This window comes from Sinocyclocheilus anshuiensis, unplaced genomic scaffold (genome assembly GCF_001515605.1).
Source record: "Sinocyclocheilus anshuiensis isolate Anshui unplaced genomic scaffold, SAMN03320099.WGS_v1.1 scaffold507, whole genome shotgun sequence".
Lineage (NCBI taxonomy): Eukaryota > Metazoa > Chordata > Actinopteri > Cypriniformes > Cyprinidae > Sinocyclocheilus > Sinocyclocheilus anshuiensis.
In genome coordinates, this window is record NW_015551034.1 from 484,887 (window position 1) to 509,361 (window position 24,475).

General features: G+C 36.7%; 3 protein-coding genes across 6 annotated transcripts in view; 1 reads left to right on the top strand and 2 right to left on the bottom strand.

Annotated features, from left to right (window-relative positions):
* Window positions 1-116: 116 nt before the first annotated feature.
* On the bottom strand, window positions 117-12,197 carry LOC107661301 (ATP synthase-coupling factor 6, mitochondrial-like). Of its 3 annotated transcripts, XM_016450809.1 has the most exons (8): window positions 12,115-12,197; window positions 11,479-11,539; window positions 10,766-10,865; window positions 7,398-7,841; window positions 6,655-7,122; window positions 647-710; window positions 410-534; window positions 117-239 (listed from the first exon to the last, which is right to left on the bottom strand). In XM_016450809.1, the coding sequence occupies exons 2-8, from the start codon at window positions 11,521-11,523 to the stop codon at window positions 208-210; spliced, it is 1,278 nt and encodes a 425-aa protein (XP_016306295.1). In that variant the 5' UTR covers window positions 11,524-11,539; window positions 12,115-12,197; the 3' UTR covers window positions 117-207. The 3 variants fall into 3 exon arrangements, with proteins under 3 accessions (XP_016306295.1, XP_016306297.1, XP_016306296.1); XM_016450811.1 differs by lacking the exons at window positions 6,655-7,122; window positions 7,398-7,841; window positions 12,115-12,197 and adding an exon at window positions 11,781-12,020; XM_016450810.1 differs by lacking the exons at window positions 117-239; window positions 410-534; window positions 647-710; window positions 6,655-7,122; window positions 12,115-12,197 and adding an exon at window positions 11,781-12,022 and having other exon boundaries at window positions 7,295-7,841.
* A 3-nt stretch (window positions 12,198-12,200) lies between these two features.
* Window positions 12,201-20,406, top strand: LOC107661303 (tRNA (guanine-N(7)-)-methyltransferase non-catalytic subunit wdr4-like). The gene is made up of 11 exons (XM_016450812.1): window positions 12,201-12,333; window positions 12,911-12,979; window positions 13,556-13,708; window positions 14,004-14,160; window positions 14,510-14,622; window positions 16,497-16,557; window positions 16,671-16,772; window positions 18,767-18,831; window positions 19,004-19,190; window positions 19,261-19,333; window positions 19,794-20,406. The coding sequence occupies exons 1-11, from the start codon at window positions 12,251-12,253 to the stop codon at window positions 19,985-19,987; spliced, it is 1,257 nt and encodes a 418-aa protein (XP_016306298.1). The 5' UTR covers window positions 12,201-12,250; the 3' UTR covers window positions 19,988-20,406.
* The window catches only part of pde9aa (phosphodiesterase 9aa), a 30,787-nt gene continuing 26,605 nt past the window's right edge, over window positions 20,294-24,475 (bottom strand). For both annotated transcript variants that reach the window (XM_016450808.1, XM_016450807.1), the window contains exons 12-19: window positions 24,339-24,421; window positions 22,731-22,887; window positions 22,532-22,645; window positions 22,332-22,436; window positions 20,959-21,087; window positions 20,720-20,815; window positions 20,579-20,634; window positions 20,294-20,489 (exon numbers count right to left, since the gene is read on the bottom strand). In XM_016450808.1, the coding sequence (XP_016306294.1) occupies window positions 20,584-20,634; window positions 20,720-20,815; window positions 20,959-21,087; window positions 22,332-22,436; window positions 22,532-22,645; window positions 22,731-22,887; window positions 24,339-24,421 (735 nt within the window). In that variant the 3' untranslated portion in view covers window positions 20,294-20,489; window positions 20,579-20,583. The remainder of the gene's footprint in view (window positions 20,490-20,578; window positions 20,635-20,719; window positions 20,816-20,958; window positions 21,088-22,331; window positions 22,437-22,531; window positions 22,646-22,730; window positions 22,888-24,338; window positions 24,422-24,475) is intronic.

Below are 24,475 nucleotides of genomic sequence, written 5' to 3' on the forward strand. Positions count from 1 at the left end.
TCTTGTCCATCAGACATAAGAATTTTTGAAAAATAGCTATTTAGTATTTAGAGTCTCACAAAATAAAAAAATAAAAAAATTAACACAATTTTAACTTAAAAAAAAAAACTCACAAAATGTTCACTTTTACAGATTAAAGTCACTTAGACTTCACACAGTAGACTTCTTTCACAAAACTGCACTGAGGCACAGGAGTGGATCAGAAGTTTACTTGGAGGACACTTCATCAAATTTAGGCTCTGTAAATACAAAAATGTTGGCATAATGTTAGTCAAATGCACTGCAAAAAAATCAACTTTAGGACAAATGCATTGACACTCAAACAAAACTGAAAACTCGTATTATTGATGTTGTATTCTGAAGGAGTATTGGAATTGAGATACATTTAGATGTAAATACATTTACACACCAGGGAATTTGAACTCAGGGAAGGAAGACAGATCACCACCACTGTACAACCGCTGCAGTTTAGTTATTTCCTCAGCAAGAGCCTTCTGATATTCTGAACCGGCATCAACTAGACCACCAGCGGCACTGAGAAAACACGAAAAGTAGCTATCAATTTATTTAAAAAATGTAAGATCACGAAGAGCAGCATCACTCTTCAGAGACAAGCAAGAGAGTTCGATAGTAAAACACCATGTACCCGCTTTTTGTGGAGTATGCGCGGATTGAATCTAGGAAAAGTTTCTGAATGGGGTCCAATCCAGCTGACAATCACATGAAAAGAGAGTGTTAATACAATCTCCAAGAAACAGACATGTATATGGATGCCAGAATCCTTTATATCTTGTACAATAAAGAAGAAATCAGTCTTCTTTAACCCTCATGCATGAGAAGAGTGCCTGGTGTGGAGACTAGATCTAGTGAACTAAAGAGAACTGAGTCAAGGAGCAGGTCAGGCGGTGAGTAACTAGGACAGAGGTTGCATCTACACTGAAATGAAACGGAAGCATTTCATCTCATAAGAGTGATTGTGTAATAATCATAAATAAATGCCCATCAAACAACTCGTGATTATTATTTTAGGTAATCATCATACATTCTTAATTTTGCATTCTGTAATAAACTGTTGCTTCCATTCCACATACAGCAAACAGTGCAATCTCAATCTCACTCCATACACCATATTGGGAAAGTGGGTAAGGAGCATTTCATATTTAACTTTGACATATAAACCACAGTACACAGGAAAAGATAAGAGGATAATTAACCAATCACTGATATCATGCGACCCCCTGGGAAGAAAAGTGAGACACTGACAAAGAAAGTGCGTTTGGGTGAGTAAAGAGCAACAGGAAAGAAAGGTGAGGTCAAAGTACATTTAGATGTTACCATACTCGTAAACAAACTAGTCAAAACATACAGTAGCAATGCATCACCTGTGATGATATCTTAAACTTAAAATTTTACCTAACTGTGACTTTAACAGGAAAGAAAACCCAACATTTGTTCTGACAAAGTGACAATTTCTATTAAAGCACAACAAATGGAGTGTTATTTTTACAGATGGTGGAGTTGGGATGGGGCATAAATGAGAAAACAATTGTAATAATAATTTGTATATAATAGGGCTGTCAATTAAATCATCAATTAACACGTTAATAAAATTGATATGCTGAATAATGAACATAATTCATTGATATTACTGTGACAGACCAAGCATGGAATAAATTTACAAAAAAAGTGGCTTTCAAGACAATATACTGTTTCATTTACATAACAATAAAATTTCGCTTATATTCAACAGTAATCTATTTTGTCTGTTTGCCTGTTGTAGACTTAAGGCACATTTATACAGGATCATATGTGCTGTTTTTTTAATTGCCAGTCTATGTAAAACTATGCTAAACAGACATGTCTTATGTCGTATCTCGCTATTTTTTAGCGCCTTGCGCAATGAGCATTTCAAGTTCTTCAACTTAGTTAAATGTGTTATTCCACGTGCTTTTACAAATTAAATGAACCAAACTGACACTGAATTGATGGCCAGTAAATTAGCACTTCAATTTGGGTAAACGTGAAATTTCACATTTTTAACAGTGAAATGTGCAACTATTTTCACAAAATTTCACATTATAGTCAACATGTTACTTGCCGTTTCTTTGTAATTATTTATGCAATTGTTTCAAACTAAATCCTATACCAAGTTCTTTTTCAGTGTACTAAATTCATGATAAATTGATAGCCCTAGTAAATACAGTTATTCTCCGAGGAGTGAGGTCACAAATACAAGGACTGAACAAAGACAAAAGATTTCAATGAAAGAAGCAAAGGAAGACAGGAGCAGGATACAAGAGGTCAAATACATGGAATAATGAACAACTCCATGAACAGAAAAGAAGGAAAAAAGAGACGAGTGTAAAAAAGCTGATAAAGTAATAAATAATAAGCTGCAAAAATAATAAATATAACCGAAAGGTAGCAGTCAGTGAAATTATGCGGTGAAAAACATGCATTGCATAACATGAAGACTCAAAAAATTACAAACAAACATATATAATGCAGACATGCGCAAAGACGGATGACGGATAGGGAGACTGGCTATATTCATGGACTGAAAACCAGGGCGCAGACTTAAAATACACCATCGAAAAGAAAAATGGTGTGCCATCTCTGCCCCAGCTTAGAAAATGAATATAGCCTTGATTGAGCAACTTGAGTTTCTGTTGTGATGTTGTAGAGAAACAATTAGGGGTGTCACGGTTTCTATAGATAGTGTTCTGTTGTCACAGTTTTGGTACAATTTAGTATTTTTAAATTTCCAATTTATTGTGACATTACTACTCTATTAAACACCATGAAGGTTTAATTATCCAATATTAGCCCTAATTAATCGAATGCATAGTGTGACGGGTCTCCTGCTATCCTGCTACGGCCGGCCAGTGGCTAGGAGCCCCATTAGCCAGAACTCATGTCACCAGTTCCTTCCTTCCTCTATAAAACTTTGTGTTACTGTAGATGTGTTGTTCCTTTGGTTGTTTTTGGAGTTTCATTTTTATTTTGGAGTATCTCTATGGCATCCGTGAATGTTTTTTTTTATTCCGTGGGAATTGGAGCTTGGTAAGTAGGCTACTTTCTATATTTGATGGGTAACACTTGGATTATGCTTTTCCCTGTAAAGGTTTAGCAGGGTGTCCTTTACAGGATGCTCTGATTGTTGTTTTTACTTTAGTTTGTTGTGTTTGTATGGTGAACGCAGTTAGAGCATTGGCTCGGGAACATGTCCGTGTTTTGTAATGGTAACTTGCCAATTGGTTGCTATTGCAAACAATGGTTTACAGTGTATAAAAACCTGCTGCAAGTAACTGTATGAAGACTAGGGTTGAGTTTTGAATAGGTAGAGGGAATCGCTTTTCCGGTGTTGCTACTCTTCAGATATTAGTTAGACAATATAAGTAGGCCTACATTTGTTTTGTGTTTCAGTTTGGCTTCTAAAATGTAAGAATTTGTTACTGCACCGTCGGAAGATTTATTAGAATTAGCTCTTATTAGCTCTTAGAGCTCGCAACTCATTACAAAATTAATTTGTCGACTCAAGATAAACGTTTAAAAGACAGCATTAAAACCATGATAAAGACGGAGTTGTTTGATCACGGTATTTTAAAATCACAATTGTCTACAGAAGCTGCCATTAGTGATAGGTCTTCAATGTCTCATTTGACATTTAAGCAACCGAAACAGTTGTTGTTAATTGAAACTCAGATGAAAGAAAAACAGATCGTATTGAATTGTCTGAAGTTCAATTACAGCAGCAGCAACTTTAACGCTACCGCTTGGACTTGATAAGAAGACATTAAGCTTTGTCACTAATGGAGCGGAAGGTGAAATTGTTTCGCGGAGATTTGATATTGTGAGTAATATGAAGCTGATTCCTTAGTTTGATGAAAAAGATGTTGAGCGTTTCTTTTCGTGTTACGAAAATGTTATGCCCCTAGCATACTGTGATGCCGTCCGGCCGGAGCGACGAGACAAAAACATTAAAACCCATTATAAACAAGGCATTTGTTGCATCCAGTGGGGACATAATTACGGATTATAATGACTTATACATCAGTTGCATCGCACCACGTAAACATAAAACCATGTCTGCATTTGTGATCAGAGAAATGACAAACAACAAGCGCTACTCTACACTGCTCAAAACTCGGGTTTGAATCGTCAGTGGCAAATTCTTTATATATAAAAAACGTACTTACAGTCTGTGAGTCAGAACAGCCTAGACGTGGGGGTGTGTTAGAACGAGCCGTTTTAGGTTCGACTAGGCTGACTCTTAACTTTTATAAAGAATATCTCTTTGGATTTGAGACTTTAGTCTTTGCAACTTTACAGATCTTCTTTATGCACCAAGAGCTTGTAACACTCCAAAGAGAAAGGAAAAATTGAAATCGCATCATATGACCCTTTTAAACAATCTCTCCAGTTCTTATCATGCCCAGAGCCAAGAAGCTCTGGAGAAATTTCATTAAACTTTAAAGTCTTTACTAAATCTTATTGTACTCAAATGGCAAGGGACTGGGAGTCTGGCTTGCCTTGGTTATTGATGGCAGCTCAGGAAGCTGCCCAAGAAAGTACCGGCTTCAGTCCAAGTGAGCTGGTTTTTGGTAACGATGTGCATAGCCCTTTGGCTGATTTGGCAGCAGATTGGGAAAATTCGGATCCCCCTAAGAACGTCTTGACATATGTTAGTAATTTTCGTCGAACAATTTTTGAAGCCTGTCAATTGGCATATGCATGTTTTAGTAAAGCACAGGAACAAATTAAATGTCTTTTTGACCGTCGTACAGAGAGACATTCTTTCCAAGCGGGTGACCAGGTACTCACATTGCTGCCCATTGTTGGATCACCATTTCAGGCCAAGTTCGTGGGACCATATACCATTGCTCATCAGATTTCTGATCTTAATTATTTGATTAATACTCCAGACCAAAAAAAGAAGACGAGAGTGTGCCACATAAATTTGTTAAAACCTTATTATGCTTGTAAAGATCACATTGATACTGTAAATGTGGATGTGGCTGACGCAAATATTAAACCTGTTCTTTTGTCAAGTCCTTCTGTTGTTGATTACAGTGTTGAGTCAAACTCTGTTGTTGTTGGTGGGGAGGTAGAAGAAATCGATCCTGGGGATTCTATTCATCATGGGTGGTTGCCGGAAGTCTGAAGCATTAAATTCTCAACTCAATTATTTAACCGACACACATCATACTGATTTGATTAATATAATTAAATAATATAATGCATTATTTCCAGATACTCCCTCTAGCAAAAATTTTATCAAACATAACACTGACGTTGGAGATTCAGCCCCAATTCGTCAGCGTTATTATCAAGTGTCGGCGAATAAGAAAAACTGTTAGATAATGAAATTGATTACATGCTGAAGAATGATATTGCTGTGCCCTCTTTTTCTAGTAGGGCATCTCCATCCTTGTTAGTGAATAAACCCGACGGAATGTTCAGATTTTGTACTGATTACTGAAAGGTTATATCTGGCTTACAGGGTTGCGCAGTGTTTTTAGATGATGTCGTTGTTTTCAGTCATACTTGGGAGGAACACTTGCTTCATATTCAAGACCTTTTTGATCGTTTTTTAAAGCCAATTTGACAGTCAATTTATTAAAATGTGAGTTTGCAAAAGCTACGGTTACTTATCTTGGGAAGGTTGCTGGTCAACGTAAAGTGCATCCCATCCGCACTAAGGTGGAAGCTATAGATAAGTATCCTATGCCCACTACCAAAAAAATAGTTTTTTTTGAGCGATTTGTGGGCATGGCTGGATTTTATCGTTGTTTTTGTAGAAATTTTTCTACTGTTGCAATGCCACTTACTAATTTGTTGCAGAGAGGAGTGGATTTTTGTTGGACTTCTGTTTGTCAGCAGGCATTTGAGAAAATAAAAATGCTGCTTACGGAGGCACCTGTATTATCCGCCCCAAAATTTGACCACCCTTTCCAATTGCAGATGGATGCCAGTAATGTGGGTGCTGGTACGGTCTTGTTGCAGAGATCTGAAGAGGGCATTGATCGTCCAGTGGGGTTCTTCTCTAGGATGTTCAATTCTTTCCAGCTTAATTATTCAGTAATCGAGAAGGAGGCACTGACTCTGATTTGGGCCCTGCAACACTTTGAGGTCTACGTAGGGTCATCGCAGGGACCTTTAGTGGTCTACACTGACCATAATCCTTTATTTGTTTTGCACTCCCAACAAAAACAACTGAGGGAACCAAAGGAACAACACATCCACAGTAACACAAAGTTTTATAGAGGAAGGAACAGGTGACATGAATCCTGGCTGATGGGGCTCCTAGCCACACCCACTGGCTGGCCGTAGCAGGATAGCAGGAGACCCGTCACAATACTAAACTGTTGTTGTTGTTGTTTTTATGAACCGTTTCACCCCTAAATGCATTTGCATGTATGCTATGAACTAACACATGGCAATGCAATGCAATGACAAAAGCTAATGACACACTGTAATGTAACTAACTGTATAAATGAAAGGGTAAGAAAATGCATTGTGATTATATCTTTACCATTAGCATTACAAATTTGTATATATAAAACCTGTAACCGAAATTGAGAAAAAAAAATTGCTTTCAAAATTTTGCTGTATCCCAATATATGAAAGGGGGTTATAGGGGATGGTGAGTACCCTCAGGCGTCTCCACAACTTCTGCTGGAACTTCAGTAGCATCTGAGATCACAGGAGCAGGATCTATCAGCTCTTCAGCAGGAGCTGCCTCTGCAACCGCCTCAATAGGGCCAGATTCTCCAACTACCTCAGCAACAGCCTCTACAACTGGGGAAGCTTCCGCCACAACTTCTGCAACTACTTCACTGACAGCTTCTACAACCTCAGCAACTGCTTCCTGGACAGGGGCGTCTTCTGTAGGTGCATCTTCAGAGGCTGGTGCAGCAGGGGCTTCAGGAGCTGCAGCTTCAACTGCAGGGGATGCAGTTTCAGCAATCATTTCTGGAGGGAAAACTGTGGCCTCAGGTGTAAGCTCAATGGCTTCAGCTGCAGGTGTGGCTTCAACTTCAGGGGCAGTATCTTCAGCTACAGGAGTGGCTTCAACTACAGGGGCAGTGGCTTCAGCTGCAGGGGTGGCTTCAACTTCAGGGGCAGGGGCTTCAGCTACAGAAGTGGCTTCAACTACAGGAGCAGCGGCTTCAGCTACAGGAGTGGCTTCAACTACAGGGGCAGCGGCTTCAGCTACAGGGGCAGTGTCTTCAACTACAGGAGTGGTTTCAGCTACAGGAGCAGCGGCTTCAACTACAGGGGCAACGGCTTCAACTACAGGAGCAGCGGCTTCAACTACAAGGGCAGCGGCTTCAGCTACAGGGGCAGCGGCTTCAGCTACAGGGGCAGCGGCTTCAGCTACAGGGGAACTTCAGGGGCAGCGGCTTCAGCTACAGAAGTGGCTTCAACTACAGGAGCAGCGGCTTCAGCTACAGGAGTGGCTTCAACTACAGCAGCAGCGGCTTCAGCTACAGGGGCAGCGGCTTCAGCTACAGGAGTGGCTTCAACTACAGGGGCAGCGGCTTCAGCTTCAGGAGTGGCTTCAACTACAGGGGCAGTGGCTTCAACTGCGGGGGCAGCAGCTTCAACTACAGGAATGGCTTCAAATGCGGGGGCAATGGTTTCAGCTCTGGGAGCAGCGGCTTCGGCTGCAGGCGCGGTGGCAGTTACAACTGGTTCAGGTGCAGGCGCAGCAACAGATGCAGCTTCTGTAGAGGCAGCAGCAACCGAAGCTGCAACCTCCTTCTTGGGGAATTCCACATATGATCTGTGCTGGACAAGTTTTTCTATATCGAAGTAAGTTTTTGGTGCTGCTTTTTCTAGGATGGAGGGGGAAGGAGGGCAAAAATAGAAATGTAATAATTTGCTTCATCATGTGCATTATCAGGCTGAATGGAGACCGCTAAACTCATACAGCAAAATAACCTACCCAATTTCTTCAACAATTAGATGAGCATCCACTGAGGTGGTGGAGCTTTGAACACCTTATAACCCGACTCGTGCATATCAAATTTGAACTATGGCTCATTTAAAAAGCCATCTGACAGGAAAAGTAACCTAAACATTTCACATTCAGTAAACCCCATTTTCATAAAAAATTAAAGTATTGTACTGTTAATACCCTTATTTTCATTGGAAGATACAAGTTAAAATGCAAAAGATTATTTCATTATAATTATTCCAAAATTCTAGAGTTATTGAAGCTAAAAGGCTATATATTTTCATATCACCATTATTTTAAAGTAGCGCCAAGTAACTGTTCTGAATCAGATGACACAACTGTTCACACTATATATTTGAATTTGTGGTCAAACATGATCAAACTGTGGTACCAGCACATAATCATCATGATTACTATTAATATTGATAATAAATATGATTATTACAATTATTTACAATTAGTTATTTCTAAGAGGCATTTTCATATTTATGTAGCAATGTTCAGCACAAAACATGTTTTGTTCAGCTTTTATTTTCAACAAGAAGTCACTTGTTGGATTATTGGCTTCACCAGATTCTCTTGAATGAACAGAGGGAGTGGCTTCATGAACGCATTCATGCAGTGCATTCTTTAACTCCAAATGTCAAGGTGACATATATAAGCAGTTAGGACATCCACATATAGCACTAAGCATATATGCCAGTACAACACCACATGGCAAGCCCTTTCTCAAGCCCTCTGCCACCTCTAACCTCAGAGGATCATTGTACAGCAACAATTATGGATAACAGGTCATTAGGTTTAATCTTTAAGAACTCCATGCGACCAGTTTTACTTGTTTAAAAATGCCCACAGAGAAAAAGAAAAGACCAAGAGTTCAATTTATATTATAATCAACATACCATCTTTGTGTCTTTATTAACAATATAGATGTGGGCCTGTTGGTTTATAGGTAATATAACATTTATTTCTTAAAATTACATTTTTAGTTTAACCACAAAGCTCACATACTCAACAAACTGACTGAAGTTTCATAGACCTATGCAAATTTCTATTTCAAAACCACTGTCAAACCCTTTTATTGTCTGATGTCAGTTCAAGCTTCTATAAATCGAATAATTGACGTACTAAACAAGTGCTGCTTGTGCTTAAAAGATGCTGGCACCACAAATCGATCGGTTATTGATTTTAGGAGATTCTGGACCATCTTTTCCTTTTGCATATACAGTCATTGCCAAAAAGTCTGCAAACACTATACATTGTGCTGACAGTGTAAACTGTAACAAAATGGAAAATGGATTCCGGAATACATCCTAAACTTGACAGAAACGTTTTAAATTTCTCAAACATAAAAAAAAAAAAAAAAAGATTTTAAACATGCGATCATGTTATATTTTTAAAGCTTGTATATTTTAATTAGTCACATATTATTTTGTATTAGAGTTTAACTATATCTTTTCCAAATACATTATATTCTGTATCTATATTCCATACAAACTTATTATATTAAATATTAGAGCTTATTACTTGTCTGTCTGAAATACCTGATTATGATTGTCCAATCACTGAGGTCTAAACTTTATAGCTAACCACTCTCTTCTTCTTCTTCCATAACAAATTTATTAGAAATGTTTTTTTGTGCATTTAATTCATCATAATAGCAGGCTTTGCTTTTGGGACCTGATCACCCTGTTAGAGTTGCATCAGGTGACTGTATATGTGATTTTGTGAGTGAGTGCAAATAAATTTGATTGTAAAGTTTGTTTATTGTAGCAGTTTGTTTAAAGTGCCCCATTATGCCTTTTCGAATATTACCTTTCATGCAGTGTGTCATGTAGCTGTATGTAAACATAAACTATCTGCAAAGTTGTGAAGCCGACAGTGCACGATAAAGTTATTGTCTATCAAAAAAAAAGAGTTGGCTCGCAATCGCCTAAACGAGTCGTCAGGAATTCAAATCTTATTCTGTTACGGCTCTACGTCACGAAGTAACACATTTGCATAATGTCCGCCCACGTTCTACGTCGCCAACTTGCCCGCCCACAAACAGTAAAATTTCCGTGTGGTTAATAAATCGTTAACCGAATTGGTAAGGTACAATCGATACCATCTTTTCTATGTATTGACAAGTCTCCAGGGCTGTCATTCCGTCATGGCAATGGACGTTTCGTTTCCAAAACGCGCTGTACGCGGTAGACCAATCCAGAGCTAGATCTCTCTACGGCTCTGGACCAATCACAAAGGACTGCGCCATCTGACCAATCAGAGCAGTGAGGGCTCACGGAAAGGAGGGGTTTAGAGAGACTGATTCTTTGAACTGCTTCGCACGAGTCGTTTATGAATCATTTAGAAATGAGGTAAAATTAAATCTATTTTTTGAGAAAACTAACATGTTTTTTGACCTTACATAAATGTAAACCTGTTTTAGGAGACTCATAAAACAATATTAGCAACCTTAAAAATGGCATAATAGGTGCACTTTAATAGAGAAAAATGTGCAGAAGTAAAATATGACAATCTTAATATTGTCAACATCAAAGAGTTTGAACACTTTTGGCAATGACTTTGGTACGGATCTTTGCATGGTATTACTCCTACATGACACAGTAAGAGACAGGAACAAAACACACTCCAGCAGGTTCAGAAACAACAGCTGAGGTCAGAGGATACGTCCCCTGAACCACACAAACCTCAGTTTTCCCATGTATGGTGTCAAGATCTGAATACAGAGTCCTCCTCCCCCAAATGAATGGCACATGACATATACAAAATTATTGTGACATAAATTGAAGAAAGATTTACCTTTGTTGGACTTTTTGGACTTCTTGCTGTCCCCAGATTTGGAGCTGAAAGCTACAGCAGGAGCTCTTCTGATAGAGCTCAAGCCCCCCGTCTGCAGACACTAACAACAAGAGACACACAAAAACAACAGACTTCAAAAAACACAGCAAATCCCTATGAATAATCACAACCACCTTTCTGCAGTTCTATTTATACTACTGTACATCGTTTGCTGTGGTCTCAAAGAAATGTACCAGCAAAAAGTACACAGTGTTCTCTGCGAGTTGACCAACACTTTCAGTTTTTCCAAATAGATATTCAAACAAATAATTTTCGGCATTTTAGGAACACTTTCTAAAAAACTAAAATATAGGGGGAAAGCACATAAAAAAAATCAAAAGAAAAACGAAACATTAAACAATTATTTGAAACTCCGACATTTTACACTATTTTAGATGCAGGGTTCTGATGCATAAAATTTGATCCACACTGAGTAAATGCACTTATTTAATAACAGGAATATTTTCATGTAAATACAGCACACAGAAGGGATTCATGCGTCGGGTCTGAGTGGATTAAATGCTTCAGTGCTTTAACATTCGAGCAGCATTAGCTTGTGTTCACAAGAGGAATCTGACTACGCAGTTTCACACGTTTAAATAACACGAATATGTAAATGCACTATAATATGCATGCATATTTCATAATACATGTCGAAAAAAACGGTGGATTACCCTGAGAGATCCGAGCCGTCCTACCCTGAGCAAAGAGGCTGCCATCTTTACTGCAGAAACCCTATGAAGAAAAACAGCTGCATAAATCAGTTGACAAAGTGTGATTGTAAATATTTAATATCGTCGATTAAAGTTCGTGCAACTGCTGTTTATAAAAAAATAATTTAATTGTTACTTCATAATTTGCTCAAAATCTGATCTGTATTTGTATATAGAGCAGATTGCACATAAAATGCAATAGCTAACATTGACAGTGATCAGTGTTTGTTATGCACATCATTTACAAGAAAATGAAAAAATACCTAGATGGTGTGTTATTTTGTGCAGGTCTGTGTGCCACTGAATCCTTAAGTCACCTGACTGTGACAAATCTTTAAATCAAAGCTCCAGTTTGATGAAATGTTCACGAACGACAGATACTAAACTCAATAAAGATCCTGGCAAAGTAAAAAGAAATGTTACACTGAAGCACAGCACACTAAAGAAGCGCCCGTGCATAACAGACACGCCCCTCATGAACCACACCAATACAATTATTGTAATCATGTCCTTTACAAACGAGGTTATATATTTTTTCACCTAACAATGTAAAATATTAAGTGAAATAGAATACTAATAAATCGTTTTTAATAATACCGAAGTGTTATTAGTAGCAAAAGTGTCTTCTTCGGTACACTCTTTATGGCGGTGTCGTAAAGCCAGATTCCTGCTTTTTTGTATTAATGACGTATTAAATGTGCGACTCTCAGTGCGCACGTGAAAAGCAATCATCATGGCAGTAGTGCGTTCAAAGGCAGACTGGTTTGTTTCAAGCTGTTCTACTAGTTTAGTTGCTATAAACCTTAAACAGTCTAGGTGAGTAGCTGTATTTTAGACTGCCAACTGTCTATTCGCTTCCAGCTCTTTATTTTGGATATACCTTAAGTGTCCATGTGCATTCTGCAGAATCCTATTGCACTATGGTCTCTATACATGACTGTTTACATACTGTTATGTTTATTTCTTACGTTTTAAATCAGCTTGCTTGATACACGTTGACTTGAAATGAATGCCAAACTATCTGTGATAAATACACATTTTGTTATACTGCATTTGGATGAATAAAACACCAGTTTTTATCTTTTCTTTTAGGTTGAATTCAAACAGATAGTAAAAATGTCATAAAACATTCATTATTTTGACTTTGTGATATTATTATTTTATTTGAAGAATCCATACATAAACCAATCAGCTGTGCTATTGTCAGTACTGCAGAATGATTGCGTTATTAACATTTTTTGTGTTAAAAAATCCGATCAGAGGACTAAAGCATTGATATTTTAGCATTATATTTGATAATCTCTCAAATTCAATATTGTCTATTTGCTCCTTTTACTTGTTTTTATTTTATTTTTGTACTTGGGGAAAAAAAAAGTTCCTTTTTTCCTGATAGAGAGCCGTTTGTGTTTGACTGTGCCAAAGCTGAGACAAAACCAAAGGAAGCTGATGGTGATAGTAAAAGGTAACTATTTTTGTATGTTTGTTTTCTCTTTATGAGTTCTTTATCTATACTGCATTTGGATGAATAAAACACCAGTTTTGATCTTTTCTTTTAGGTTGAATTCAAACAGGATAGTAAAAATGTCATAAAACATTCATTATTTTGAATTTGTGATATTATTTTATTTTAAGAATCCATACATAAACCAATCAGCTGTGCTATTGTCAGTACTGCAGAATGATTGCGTTATTAACATTTTTTGTGTTAAAAAATCCGATCAGAGGACTAAAGCATTGATATTTTAGCATTATATTTGATAATCTCTCAAATTCAATATTGTCTATTTGCTCCTTTTACTTGTTTTTATTTTATTTTTGTACTTGGGGAAAAAAAAAGTTCCTTTTTTCCTGATAGAGAGCCGTTTGTGTTTGACTGTGCCAAAGCTGAGACAAAACCAAAGGAAGCTGATGGTGATAGTAAAAGGTAACTATTTTTGTATGTTTGTTTTCTCTTTATGAGTTCTTTATCTGAGGGTTATGTCACAAGACGTAGAGGATTGCAAAAAAAGATCTTATAATGTTTATCTGTGTATTGCAGTGCTGGGGAAGGGTCAGAGGAGAAGGAGAGTGGCAGTGACAGGATTCTTGCATTTGCTGTCTCGGCGTCTGGGAAGCATGCAGCGCTCACTGATGACCACAAACGTCTTGTTCTCTTCTGTACTGAGCCATCGTGGCAGTGCATTAGTACCCGGTAACAGCACACACTCAAATTTACTCACCATCACACATATCATTACAAACCCGTCTAAGTTTCTCTCTTTTGGGGAACGCACTTTTTTTGTGGACTCACCTATTTCTCTTTAATCAAAACTGAAAAATGTGGCTAGAATACTAGTTTTCAAAAAGTCATTCGGGATGGTTTTGGAACAACATAAGGATGAGTAAATTCTGATGTAGATGTAATTATTCTTTTTGGCCGAACTGTTCCCTCGGTACTAATTTCTCTGTAAGGTTCAGTGTATAAGTCCGTGATTGTCCTCTTGTAGGTGGGTGGTGCGGCGATGCACGTCTCTTGTATTTACTCAGGCTGAGGATGAAGTCTTTGTGGCTGATAAGTCTGGAGATGTATATTCATTCTCTGTTCTGGAGCCACAAAAACCAGGAGAGCTGAAGCTGGGACATCTCTCCATGTTATTGGATGTGGTATGATGGACACCAACAGAACAGTGCTTTTCAGTTAGCGCAGTATCCAAACAAAAATATTGGAATTTCAGTTTATTTTCACTTACTTATGAAGTTACTTAATTAACTAACATGATTTCTAGCTTTTTTATCTTTTTGCGTTTACCTCTAGAGATGGTAAAATAATAAATGGCTGAAATATTTCTTTATTAAAGTGCTATTTGTTGATTCAGGGAGTTAATGCAGCACCCAAACAAAAATAGTTAAAATTCTCTTTTGTTTTCACTTAATTGTGAAGTCAGTACCTAATATAATTTTTAGCTTTAAAAACATGGTTTAATATTTAGTTCTTTTTTGTTTTCCTCTACAGACTCTTTCTCCTGATGATAAATATATCATAACAGCCGACCGAGATGAGAAGATCCGAGTGAGTTTCCGGCGGTCACCCTACAACATTCAGGCTTTCTGTCTAGAGCACAGAGAGTAAGTGTGGACTGTGGGAAGCAAGTGATGTTACATCTCATATGTGATTTATTCCTATGATGGCAAAATTATTGATTTTTCTTTTATGCCAAAAATCATTAGGATATGAAGTAAAGATCATGTTCCATGAAGATATTTTGTAAATTCCCTACTGTAAATATATCAAAACGTAATTTTTGATTAGTAATATGCATTGCTAAGAACTTCATTTGGACAACTTTAAAGGCAATTTTCTCAATATTTTGATTTTTTTTGCACCCTCAGATTCCAGATTTTCAAATAGTTGTATCTCGGCCAAATATTGTCCTATCCTAACAAAACCATACATCAATGAAAAGCTTATTTATACAGCTTTCAGATGATGTATAAATCTCAATTTCTAAAAATTGACCCTTATGACTGGTTTTGTGTTCCAGGGTCACATATGTTGTTCCCACTTGTTCAAACATGTTTGTTTTCTCATGCAGATTTGTCAGTCTCTTTTGGGGAACGCACTTTTTTTGTGGACTCACCTATTTGGTGTCTATTGTGGACCACTCTACACTTTAATCAAAACTGAAAAATGTGGCTAGAATACTAGTTTTCAAAAAGTCATTCGGGATGGTTTTGGAACAACATAAGGATGAGTAAATTCTGATGTAGATGTAATTATTCTTTTTGGCCGAACTGTTCCCTCGGTACTAATTTCTCTGTAAGGTTCAGTGTATAAGTCCGTGATTGTCCTCTTGTAGGTGGGTGGTGCGGCGATGCACGTCTCTTGTATTTACTCAGGCTGAGGATGAAGTCTTTGTGGCTGATAAGTCTGGAGATGTATATTCATTCTCTGTTCTGGAGCCACAAAAACCAGGAGAGCTGAAGCTGGGACATCTCTCCATGTTATTGGATGTGGTATGATGGACACCAACAGAACAGTGCTTTTCAGTTAGCGCAGTATCCAAACAAAAATATTGGAATTTCAGTTTATTTTCACTTACTTATGAAGTTACTTAATTAACTAACATGATTTCTAGCTTTTTTATCTTTTTGCGTTTACCTCTAGAGATGGTAAAATAATAAATGGCTGAAATATTTCTTTATTAAAGTGCTATTTGTTGATTCAGGGAGTTAATGCAGCACCCAAACAAAAATAGTTAAAATTCTCTTTTGTTTTCACTTAATTGTGAAGTCAGTACCTAATATAATTTTTAGCTTTAAAAACATGGTTTAATATTTAGTTCTTTTTTGTTTTCCTCTACAGACTCTTTCTCCTGATGATAAATATATCATAACAGCCGACCGAGATGAGAAGATCCGAGTGAGTTTCCGGCGGTCACCCTACAACATTCAGGCTTTCTGTCTAGAGCACAGAGAGTAAGTGTGGACTGTGGGAAGCAAGTGATGTTACATCTCATATGTGACCCTGGAGCACAAAACCAGTCTTAAGTCTCTGGGGTATATTTGTAGCAATAGCCAAAAATACATTGTATGGGTCAAAATTATTGATTTTTCTTTTATGCCAAAAATCATTAGGATATGAAGTAAAGATCATGTTCCATGAAGATATTTTGTAAATTCCCTACTGTAAATATATCAAAACGTAATTTTTGATTAGTAATATGCATTGCTAAGAACTTCATTTGGACAACTTTAAAGGCAATTTTCTCAATATTTTGATTTTTTTTGCACCCTCAGATTCCAGATTTTCAAATAGTTGTATCTCGGCCAAATATTGTCCTATCCTAACAAAACCATACATCAATGAAAAGCTTATTTATACAGCTTTCAGATGATGTATAAATCTCAATTTCTAAAAATTGACCCTTATGACTGGTTTTGTGTTCCAGGGTCACATATGTTGTTCCCACTTGTTCAAACATGTTTGTTTTCTCATGCAGATTTGTCAGTGCATTGCTTGTGCCTGCGGGACATCCTGACTGGCTTCTCTCTGGTTCAGGAGTATGTGCTTTTTCAGTTTACCTTCATTGTTTTACTGTAATATTCTGTTGGGATAGTTTATAAGGGGGATATAAGTGTCTTAATACAGTAGGACTGACATGTTGTGTTCACAGGATGGCACAATGAAGGTCTGGCATTATGAGAGTGGTCGGCGGTTACACAGTGTTGACCTGAGGCAACTCACCCTCGACTCTGAAAACACAGACACAGAAAAGGTGCTGTCCATTTGATTTCAGTCAGCCAATTATGCACACAACGCATACAATGTTTCGTACAATCCCACAAAAATGACATTATTGACCTAGATGTAAGGTTTTCAGCTGGAGGTCTGTGAACCTCTGGGGTCTAAGTCTGGCAGTTTAATTAGTTTTTAGTTATTAAAACATATCATTTTGATAATTTACATATCATATGTAATATACGGTTATGTAATTTATGTTTGTCTTTATTTTTCATATGCAAATTTCACAATATTGTAATGGTAATATGAATTGAAGGCGCTGAATCGGGCTAGAAAGTGAGGGGGTGAATTCTCCAGGTAAAAGAAAAGGCTGAGAGAATACTGCTTTTAGATACGTTTAAATATTTTTATTTAAAATGTGTACACACACAATTAGTGTGTGACAGATGACAGCAATATGTAGGACAAAGACACGTAAAGAGAAAAAACCTAAAGATATTTGCTGGACACATTGCATATTTTTCAAGGAATGCAAACTTTTATGGTAAAGACTTTTAAACTTAGTGAAAATGCATTTTTTTTTAATCTAATGTAATTGGTAATTTACAAACATCATTGTGTCATTTATATTCATTTATGACATTATCTAAATCAAAATCATGATATTTTAACTACAAGAGAATATACATTAACAATGTAAAGCACTGTAATAATATTTGTGACCCTGGACCACAAAACAAAGGTCATTAAATAAGCTGAATAAATAAGCTTTCCATTGATGTATGGTTTGTTAGTATATGATAATATTTGGCCGAGATACAACGATTTAAAAATCTGGAATATGAGGGTGCAAAAAAATACATAATATTGAGAAAATCGCCTTTAAAGTTGTCCAAATTAAGTTCTTAGCAATGCATATTACTAATCAAAAATTAAGTTTACAAAATGTCTTCATGGAACATGATATTTACTTACTATCCTAATGATTTTTGGCATAAAAGAAAAATTGATAATTTTGACCCATACAATGTATTTTTGGCTTTTGCTACAGATATACAGTGCACAGCATAAATGAGTACACCCCCTCTAAAACTTAACAAATTCAGCAATTACTCTTTACCTAGAAGACATGTTAGGGTTATTTGGAGATGTAATGTTCCAACAAGCCTGCTTGATCAATTACCAAAGAAGAATGCCAAAATTATTCAGCAAAATAAGATTTTCTTTGAAACAGAAGATGCTACCCTCCCCTCATTCTCTGCATTATTGGACATTTTTTCAGCATGTCAATGAAGATATTCATTCTCCAGAGTTGAAATCCTTCAGTGGACATGTATTTCACTCAATCTTAACACTCTTGAGCTGCTGTGGGGGATTCTGTAGAGACGAGCTGAGCAAAACTCCCCATTAAAGATCAGGGCATTTAAGGAGGTCGTCCTCCAGGAGTTAAACCGCACAGATGTTTAATGGGTCATTAATACATATTTTATATTTATTCAGAGGGGGTGTACTCATTTATGCTGTGCACTGTACCTGTGCTACTTATGACTGGTTTTGTGCTCCAGAGTCACATTTGTTAATGATATTATTGAATGTTTTTATTAATAAAATCTACCATTTTCATTGGTATCACTAAGATCCTAGAATTAATTAATTATTGCATTTTCAAATTGAATTATATATCAAAATAGTCTAACTGAATTAAAATGCAAAAAAATCTTGATTTTTCCCCTCAATAACTTTTGTTTTATTGAAGAACATACATTTCTTAACTTTTTAAATCACAAAATTAATTGTAGCTGATTAATTGGAAATATCTACCTAGTTTGTGTTAATAAAAAAAATAAAAAGATTTCTAATTACAGTAGAATTACTAGAAGAAATATTTTAGCCTATATGGAGGGCCTTCGATTATTGGGTTCTCTGCTGCTATAAACTGTTTATTTCCATTCAAATCCAGGTGTGTATATTTTGTCATTTACACCAATCTCGGCACATGACACTGACTATATTTCTTTCTGTCTTCAGAGGTTTGCTGTCAGCAGGATCATCAGCTCACCAGATGGAAAACATATAGCTGTCCAGTGTGAGAGGTGTGTTTCATTTCATCAGATTTCAGTTTATCTTACCTCTAACTGGATTCTGGAGTCTCAGTGACAACAACAGTATTCTTTTGTTAAAATAGAAACACACAAGTCTTAAGAAAGATGTCTTTTGCTCACCAATTATACATCTAAACCGTTAAAATCATATCCGTCTGTGTAGATTGCCCTCAGTTCAGCTCTTCACGGTGGATTCTGGGACAGAGGGGTGTCTGAGCCCTGCTGAGACTCTTGCTCTTCCTCATGCTCCCTGGGACATGACATTTGATTCACAGAAGCAGCTGTGGGTCTTACTGGAGACTGAAGACGTGAATGTGCTCCTGTATCAATACTCAGAGCAGCACTGGAAGGTGCATGCATGCTTTCTTTCATGTTTTGAAGTCCGCTCTGCTCTTACTAACTCATATTGCTTGTTCATAGCTGTGTGACTCAGAGACTCCTGAACTGAGGAGGGTCACTGAAGCATTACAAGCTCAGTGGAATATCTTTAAAGGTAAGAAATCCAACAAACATTATAATGAAACAGAAAAATTAAATAAACCAATAACTAAAATGAAGAAGTCATATCATGACAAAGCAAATGTATGCTTGATCTTGAGTTGAGCAGTCTTTCAGAACTCAAAACTTCCTCCTCAGTCCAAAAAAATCTATCAAAACAAAGCTGCAAAAAACAGAATTTATTGATAGACACCAATTCAGTTTTGATAAACTCAGCTTGGTCCTGTCAAAATAATATGAAGGAAGACAAGTAACACCAGAAGGACTAAAAGGGTCAAATATCTCAGGAGGAAAAATGTATAAAATCACCCCTCACACCTGTATTAAATAATAGTCAACTCATGTAGCAAATATAATACAGTATGCTTTATAGGGTTAATGTACCATCTTCTTTTTTCCCCCCTCCAACCTTTATTCTGCACACGTCATGCTTTCCTCTTGTCCTCCGTTCACAGGTTCTGTGGGACTGGAGAGTCCGTTTAAACAACTGTTTAAAGTGAACTTCGACAACATGGCATCATATTTGCAGAAGAAACAGGAAAGACTAGAACAGGAGAGTAGGAAGAGAGCAGCAGCAGCAGCAAACGGCTCTAAACCCAGTAAGAGAAGTAAAACGGAGAGCAGCACTGTGCCTCAGAATACTAGCTGAGAGAACGTTGTCTTATTTTAATTTCTGCTTTTTTGTGATGTTCATATAATTATACCTCTCTTTTTGTTAATCGACAATGATTATATGACTTTTTATTCATTCAGTAAAGCTTTACTTGGTCTATTTTCTGAACAGTAAGGTGCTGTATTCTGCTTTGGCCACTAGAGGTCAGTGCCGCTCAGCTACAGTCAGGGCTGTCACACACATCCTGGTAGTTTCATTAGACAACAGGAATGAACATACTATTTTATTATAACAGTGCTCTAAAAATGAGATCTGTGGCTTCAGTTGTTCTTCAAGTTAGACTTTTATTTTTCTGAGTAAAAGTGACTAAAAATCTGTACATCCTGTATAATGTTTATACTTTTACAAAAACCAAATAAAAACAACACAAATGGTTCATAGCTGAGCTGTACATGGTTCAATTCCCTGAAAGATGCTTTGGATTTTCTGAGCAGATGGCCAAGATTTCACTCATTTACTGCCTCTGATGGGATTCCAGCTGAAACAAATAAGCAAAAGCTAGGGTTGACTGTAAATATAACACAAATAATAACTAAAATGCATGCAGTACAATGTTTCAACATTGACCTTGCTCATTTCTTTTTTCCTCCCATTGTTAAATTTTCACTCTTCTTTTTCTGCACCTATAGGAATAATGAGAAGGAAATAGCTAATACCAGTTAAAAAGTAATAATAATAATAATAATAATAAAAAAGGTCACTGCTAACCTCATTCATGGCGTCATCTATCTGTTTAAGCTCCTCGTATCTGTCCCGGGACTCTCGTAGGGGCTGTACCATTACCTCCTCAATCTGAGGAAACAACTGCAACGCACAGAGAACAAACAATATCACTACCTGGTATCATTGCCAGTTTTCACAACTTGGTTTGATCTGAACCAGAGTTCGATTTCACCCACTTTCCCCCCTGTATGTTTCACATTGTACTTTTAGCCTAACCGATTCACCTTCATCACGGTCTCAAACATGGGGATCAGGACAAACTTGATGAAGCCGATCTGAGCAGTGGGTTTGGTCACTTTCTCTCTGTCCATGAAAGGAGCGACTGGTAAACCTTCTACCTTCTCTCGATCACTCTGTTTGAGAGAGAACGCAATTCTTTATAGTGAAGTGCACTATAAAGCTCAAAATGTTGGGGTTGGTATTATTTTTTTATGTTTTTGAAAGTCTTTTATGCTTACCAAAGCTATGTAAAAAATACAGTATGAACGGTATTATTGTGAAAAAATTGTTATTAATAACTTTTGAATTAACTTTTTATTTAATTTAATCAAAAATGTAAGTTACTCCTGTGATACGTTTATGGAGAGGTTTTGCTGTATGGTCAGGTTTAAGGGTTGGTTTTTAAATAAAATTACAATGTAAAAACATACAGTACAATAAGTGCATTGTATCAAATGATTACTTTAAATGTTAGTACAACAGACAGTTACAAATATTTAAAAAGTAGTAAAAAAAAAAAAAAAAAAAAGTAGTTCAACCCAAAAAAATGAAAATTTACTCACCCTCAGGCCATCCAAGATGTAGACGAGTTTCTTCATCTGAGAGGATTTGGGGAAATTTTGCATTGCATCAATTGCTCACCAATAGATCCTATGCAGTGGATGGGTGCCGTCAGAATGAGAGTCCAAACAGCTGATAAAAACCACATTATCACAATAATCCACACAACTCCAGAACATCAATTAATGTCTTGTAAAGTGAAAAGCTATGTTTGTAAGAAACAAATCCATTAAGGCGTTTCAATGTTAAACCGCCACTTTTGACCAAAAAAACGGGTCTAACTCTTCCTCCAGTTGAAAAAGTCTGTTATTCTCTCACATTAAAATCCACAGACACATTTGTTTAGAACTGTTTTAGACCGTTTTCACTTGTAAACTGTTTGATCTGTGCATATTTCTCTCCTGATTCAGATGAGACTATTTTTACTAGAAAAAGCAATGTTATGGATAGAGGACTCGGATTTTACAGTTAAAAACGTCTTGATGTATTTGTTTCTTACAAATGCTCAGTTTTCACCTCACAAGACATTCATTGATGGACTGGAGTGGTGTGGATTATTGTGATGTTTTTATCAGCTGTTTGGACTCTTATTCTGACGGCACCCATTCGCTGCAGAGAATCCATTGATGAGCAAGTGAAATAATGCTAAGTTTCTTCAAATCTGTTCTGATGAAGAAACAAACTCATCAACATCTTGGATGGCCTGAGGGTGAGGAAATTTTCAGCATTTTTAGATGAACTATTCCTTTAAAGACACTTAATAAAAAGTGGGACGGATTTTTACATCTCCATACAACATACTTGTAATCATATCTACCTGCATGAAGTACTCCTCCAGCAAACAGTCCACCCACGGCTCAGCGACCTCCATCGGCCGAACCTCATTAGAGATATCACAGCACTTGATCAGCACCATCTTCAGCTGCCACAGATATAGAGATACAAGTTTAATAAGCTCATCGCAGCACTTTTTAGTAGGTGAATAGTGGCACTGTAAAATGGGTTCAGAAAGCTCACACAAGTAACATGCTCCTCATTAGTGAAGTCAAAGTTATCCACTTTCTGTTTGAAAGAGTCCAGAATCTCTCCATGTCGGGCCATGTCTGTGGCCAGTATCAGGGTGATGGTTCCCTGTCAGAGACAAAATGATTCATTGTTCAAGACAAATGTATTACATATGCGTGCACAAAGCTCGGTTTAAAGGCCTGAGGCACACCTGACGAATCTGTTTGAAGGCTTCAGGATCAAAGTTGGCAAAGATGTTGCAGTCAGACTGAGAGAATATCTGGAAGGCCACGGCGCAGTGATGGTTCTCCAGAGGAGAGATGTCATTGTACCTCACCGCCAGCTCTGTGCGCGCATTAATCTGATACCTGCAAAAGAGGGTCCAAAACATTCGACAGGTGCCAAATGCAAATACAAACTCTACAGTACTTGGATTTGGTGTCCAAGTGGAATATGTGGAACACAATGACTCGAATTTAAGATATCTATCATATAAATATAGATATCTTAAATGTGCAAGGAAAAAATTAATTTTCAAAATATTGGGGTTGTGCAATTTTTTTGTATATTTTTGAAAGAAGTCTCTTATTCTCACTGAGGCTGAATTTATTTGATTAAAATACAGCAATACTGTGCAATATTATTACAATTTGTGTGTGTGTGTGTTTAAATAATTTGAAATGATTCCAGTCATTTCAAATTTTTTGAATAATTTCAAATTATTTAAACAAACAAACATTTAAAAATATATTAAAATGAAAAACAATTATTTTAAATTGTAATAATATTGAACATCACTGCTGTATTTTACTGTATTTTAATCAAATACATTTAGGGAGAAAAACATATGCACTACTGTTTAAATCATTGGGGTTGGTATGATTTTTTTTTTTTAAGTCCCTTATGTTCGCCTGCATTTATTTGATAAAATGCAGTAAAAACAATACTATTGTGAAGTATTATAAATTTAACTAATACAATAAATGTAAAAATAACTTTTCTATTTGAATATATTTTAAAATGTAATTTATTCCTGTGATGCAAAGATTAATTTTCAGCATCGTTACTCCAGTCTTCAGTGTCACACAGAAATCATTCTATTATGCTGATTTACTGTTTAAGAAACATTTAGTATTATTCTTAATGTTGAAAACGTTGTGCATGGAAATTTGGAAAAAAAAATTTTTGTAGAAAGTTAGGAATTATAGGAAGTTTAAGATCGCGCCGACGCTGATGGCTGCCTCCGTGGCATGCTCCGCAGTTGTTTTTATGTTGTTGTTAGTTTGTCGTGTCTTTAGTTATATCCCTGCAATCAGTTTCACCAGAGACGAATTGCTGGACATTCGGAAGTACACACCACCCGATATTTCACCGGTTTTCGATTATATCTAGAAGTGCTCTTCATTAATTGCAAGTCGTTCTACTCGCCGCGGGACTTTTGCTCGTTCATTCTCGTAAGTGTCTACATTAATCCGCAAGCACACGTGAGCTCCGCTTTACAGAAACTCGCAGATCTGATCTGGCAATAAAGCTCATTCTGATTCTGATTCTGATTCTGAAGTTAAACAGAACAGCATTTATTTGAAACAAATCATTTGTAACATTATAAATGTCTTTACTGCCAAAACTGATCAATTTATCGCATCCTTGCTGAAGATTCTAGTGATTCTAGTAGAAAAAAGGATATAGTAAATATAAATAATGCAAAATAAATATTTAAGGCTAATAGTAGAAATATATATGGCTGGTAAGAAATATTTCTGAGCGGTAATATAAAAGTCAGTGTATATAAGCGGTTCTGAAGGATGGAGGATCTTACGTGTTGTTGTACCCAGGATGATCCAGGTCATGACACACAGCTGCTGTCATTAAAATAAGAATATCTACTTGAGTGAACTTTTCCTGAAAAACAAGAAGCACAGCAGAGTAAGACTCTTTCTATGTGTGAGTGTGGAC

Bases quoted from the DNA above. Each gene is read 5' to 3' on its own strand.
- LOC107661301 (XM_016450809.1), bottom strand. From the start codon at position 11,523: ATGGCAGCCTCTTTGCTCAGGGTAGGACGGCTCGGATCTCTCAGG. The intron at 10,866-11,478 runs GTAATCCACCGT...TCTTGTTGTTAG, and splicing joins GACGGCTCGGATCTCTCAGG to TGTCTGCAGACGGGGGGCTT. The intron at 535-646 runs GTACATGGTGTT...GTGTTTTCTCAG, and splicing joins GCATACTCCACAAAAAGCGG to TGCCGCTGGTGGTCTAGTTG.
- LOC107661303 (XM_016450812.1), top strand. From the start codon at position 12,251: ATGGCAGTAGTGCGTTCAAAGGCAGACTGGTTTGTTTCAAGCTGTTCT. The intron at 13,709-14,003 runs GTAACAGCACAC...GTCCTCTTGTAG, and splicing joins TGGCAGTGCATTAGTACCCG to GTGGGTGGTGCGGCGATGCA. The intron at 19,191-19,260 runs GTGCATGCATGC...GCTTGTTCATAG, and splicing joins ACTCAGAGCAGCACTGGAAG to CTGTGTGACTCAGAGACTCC.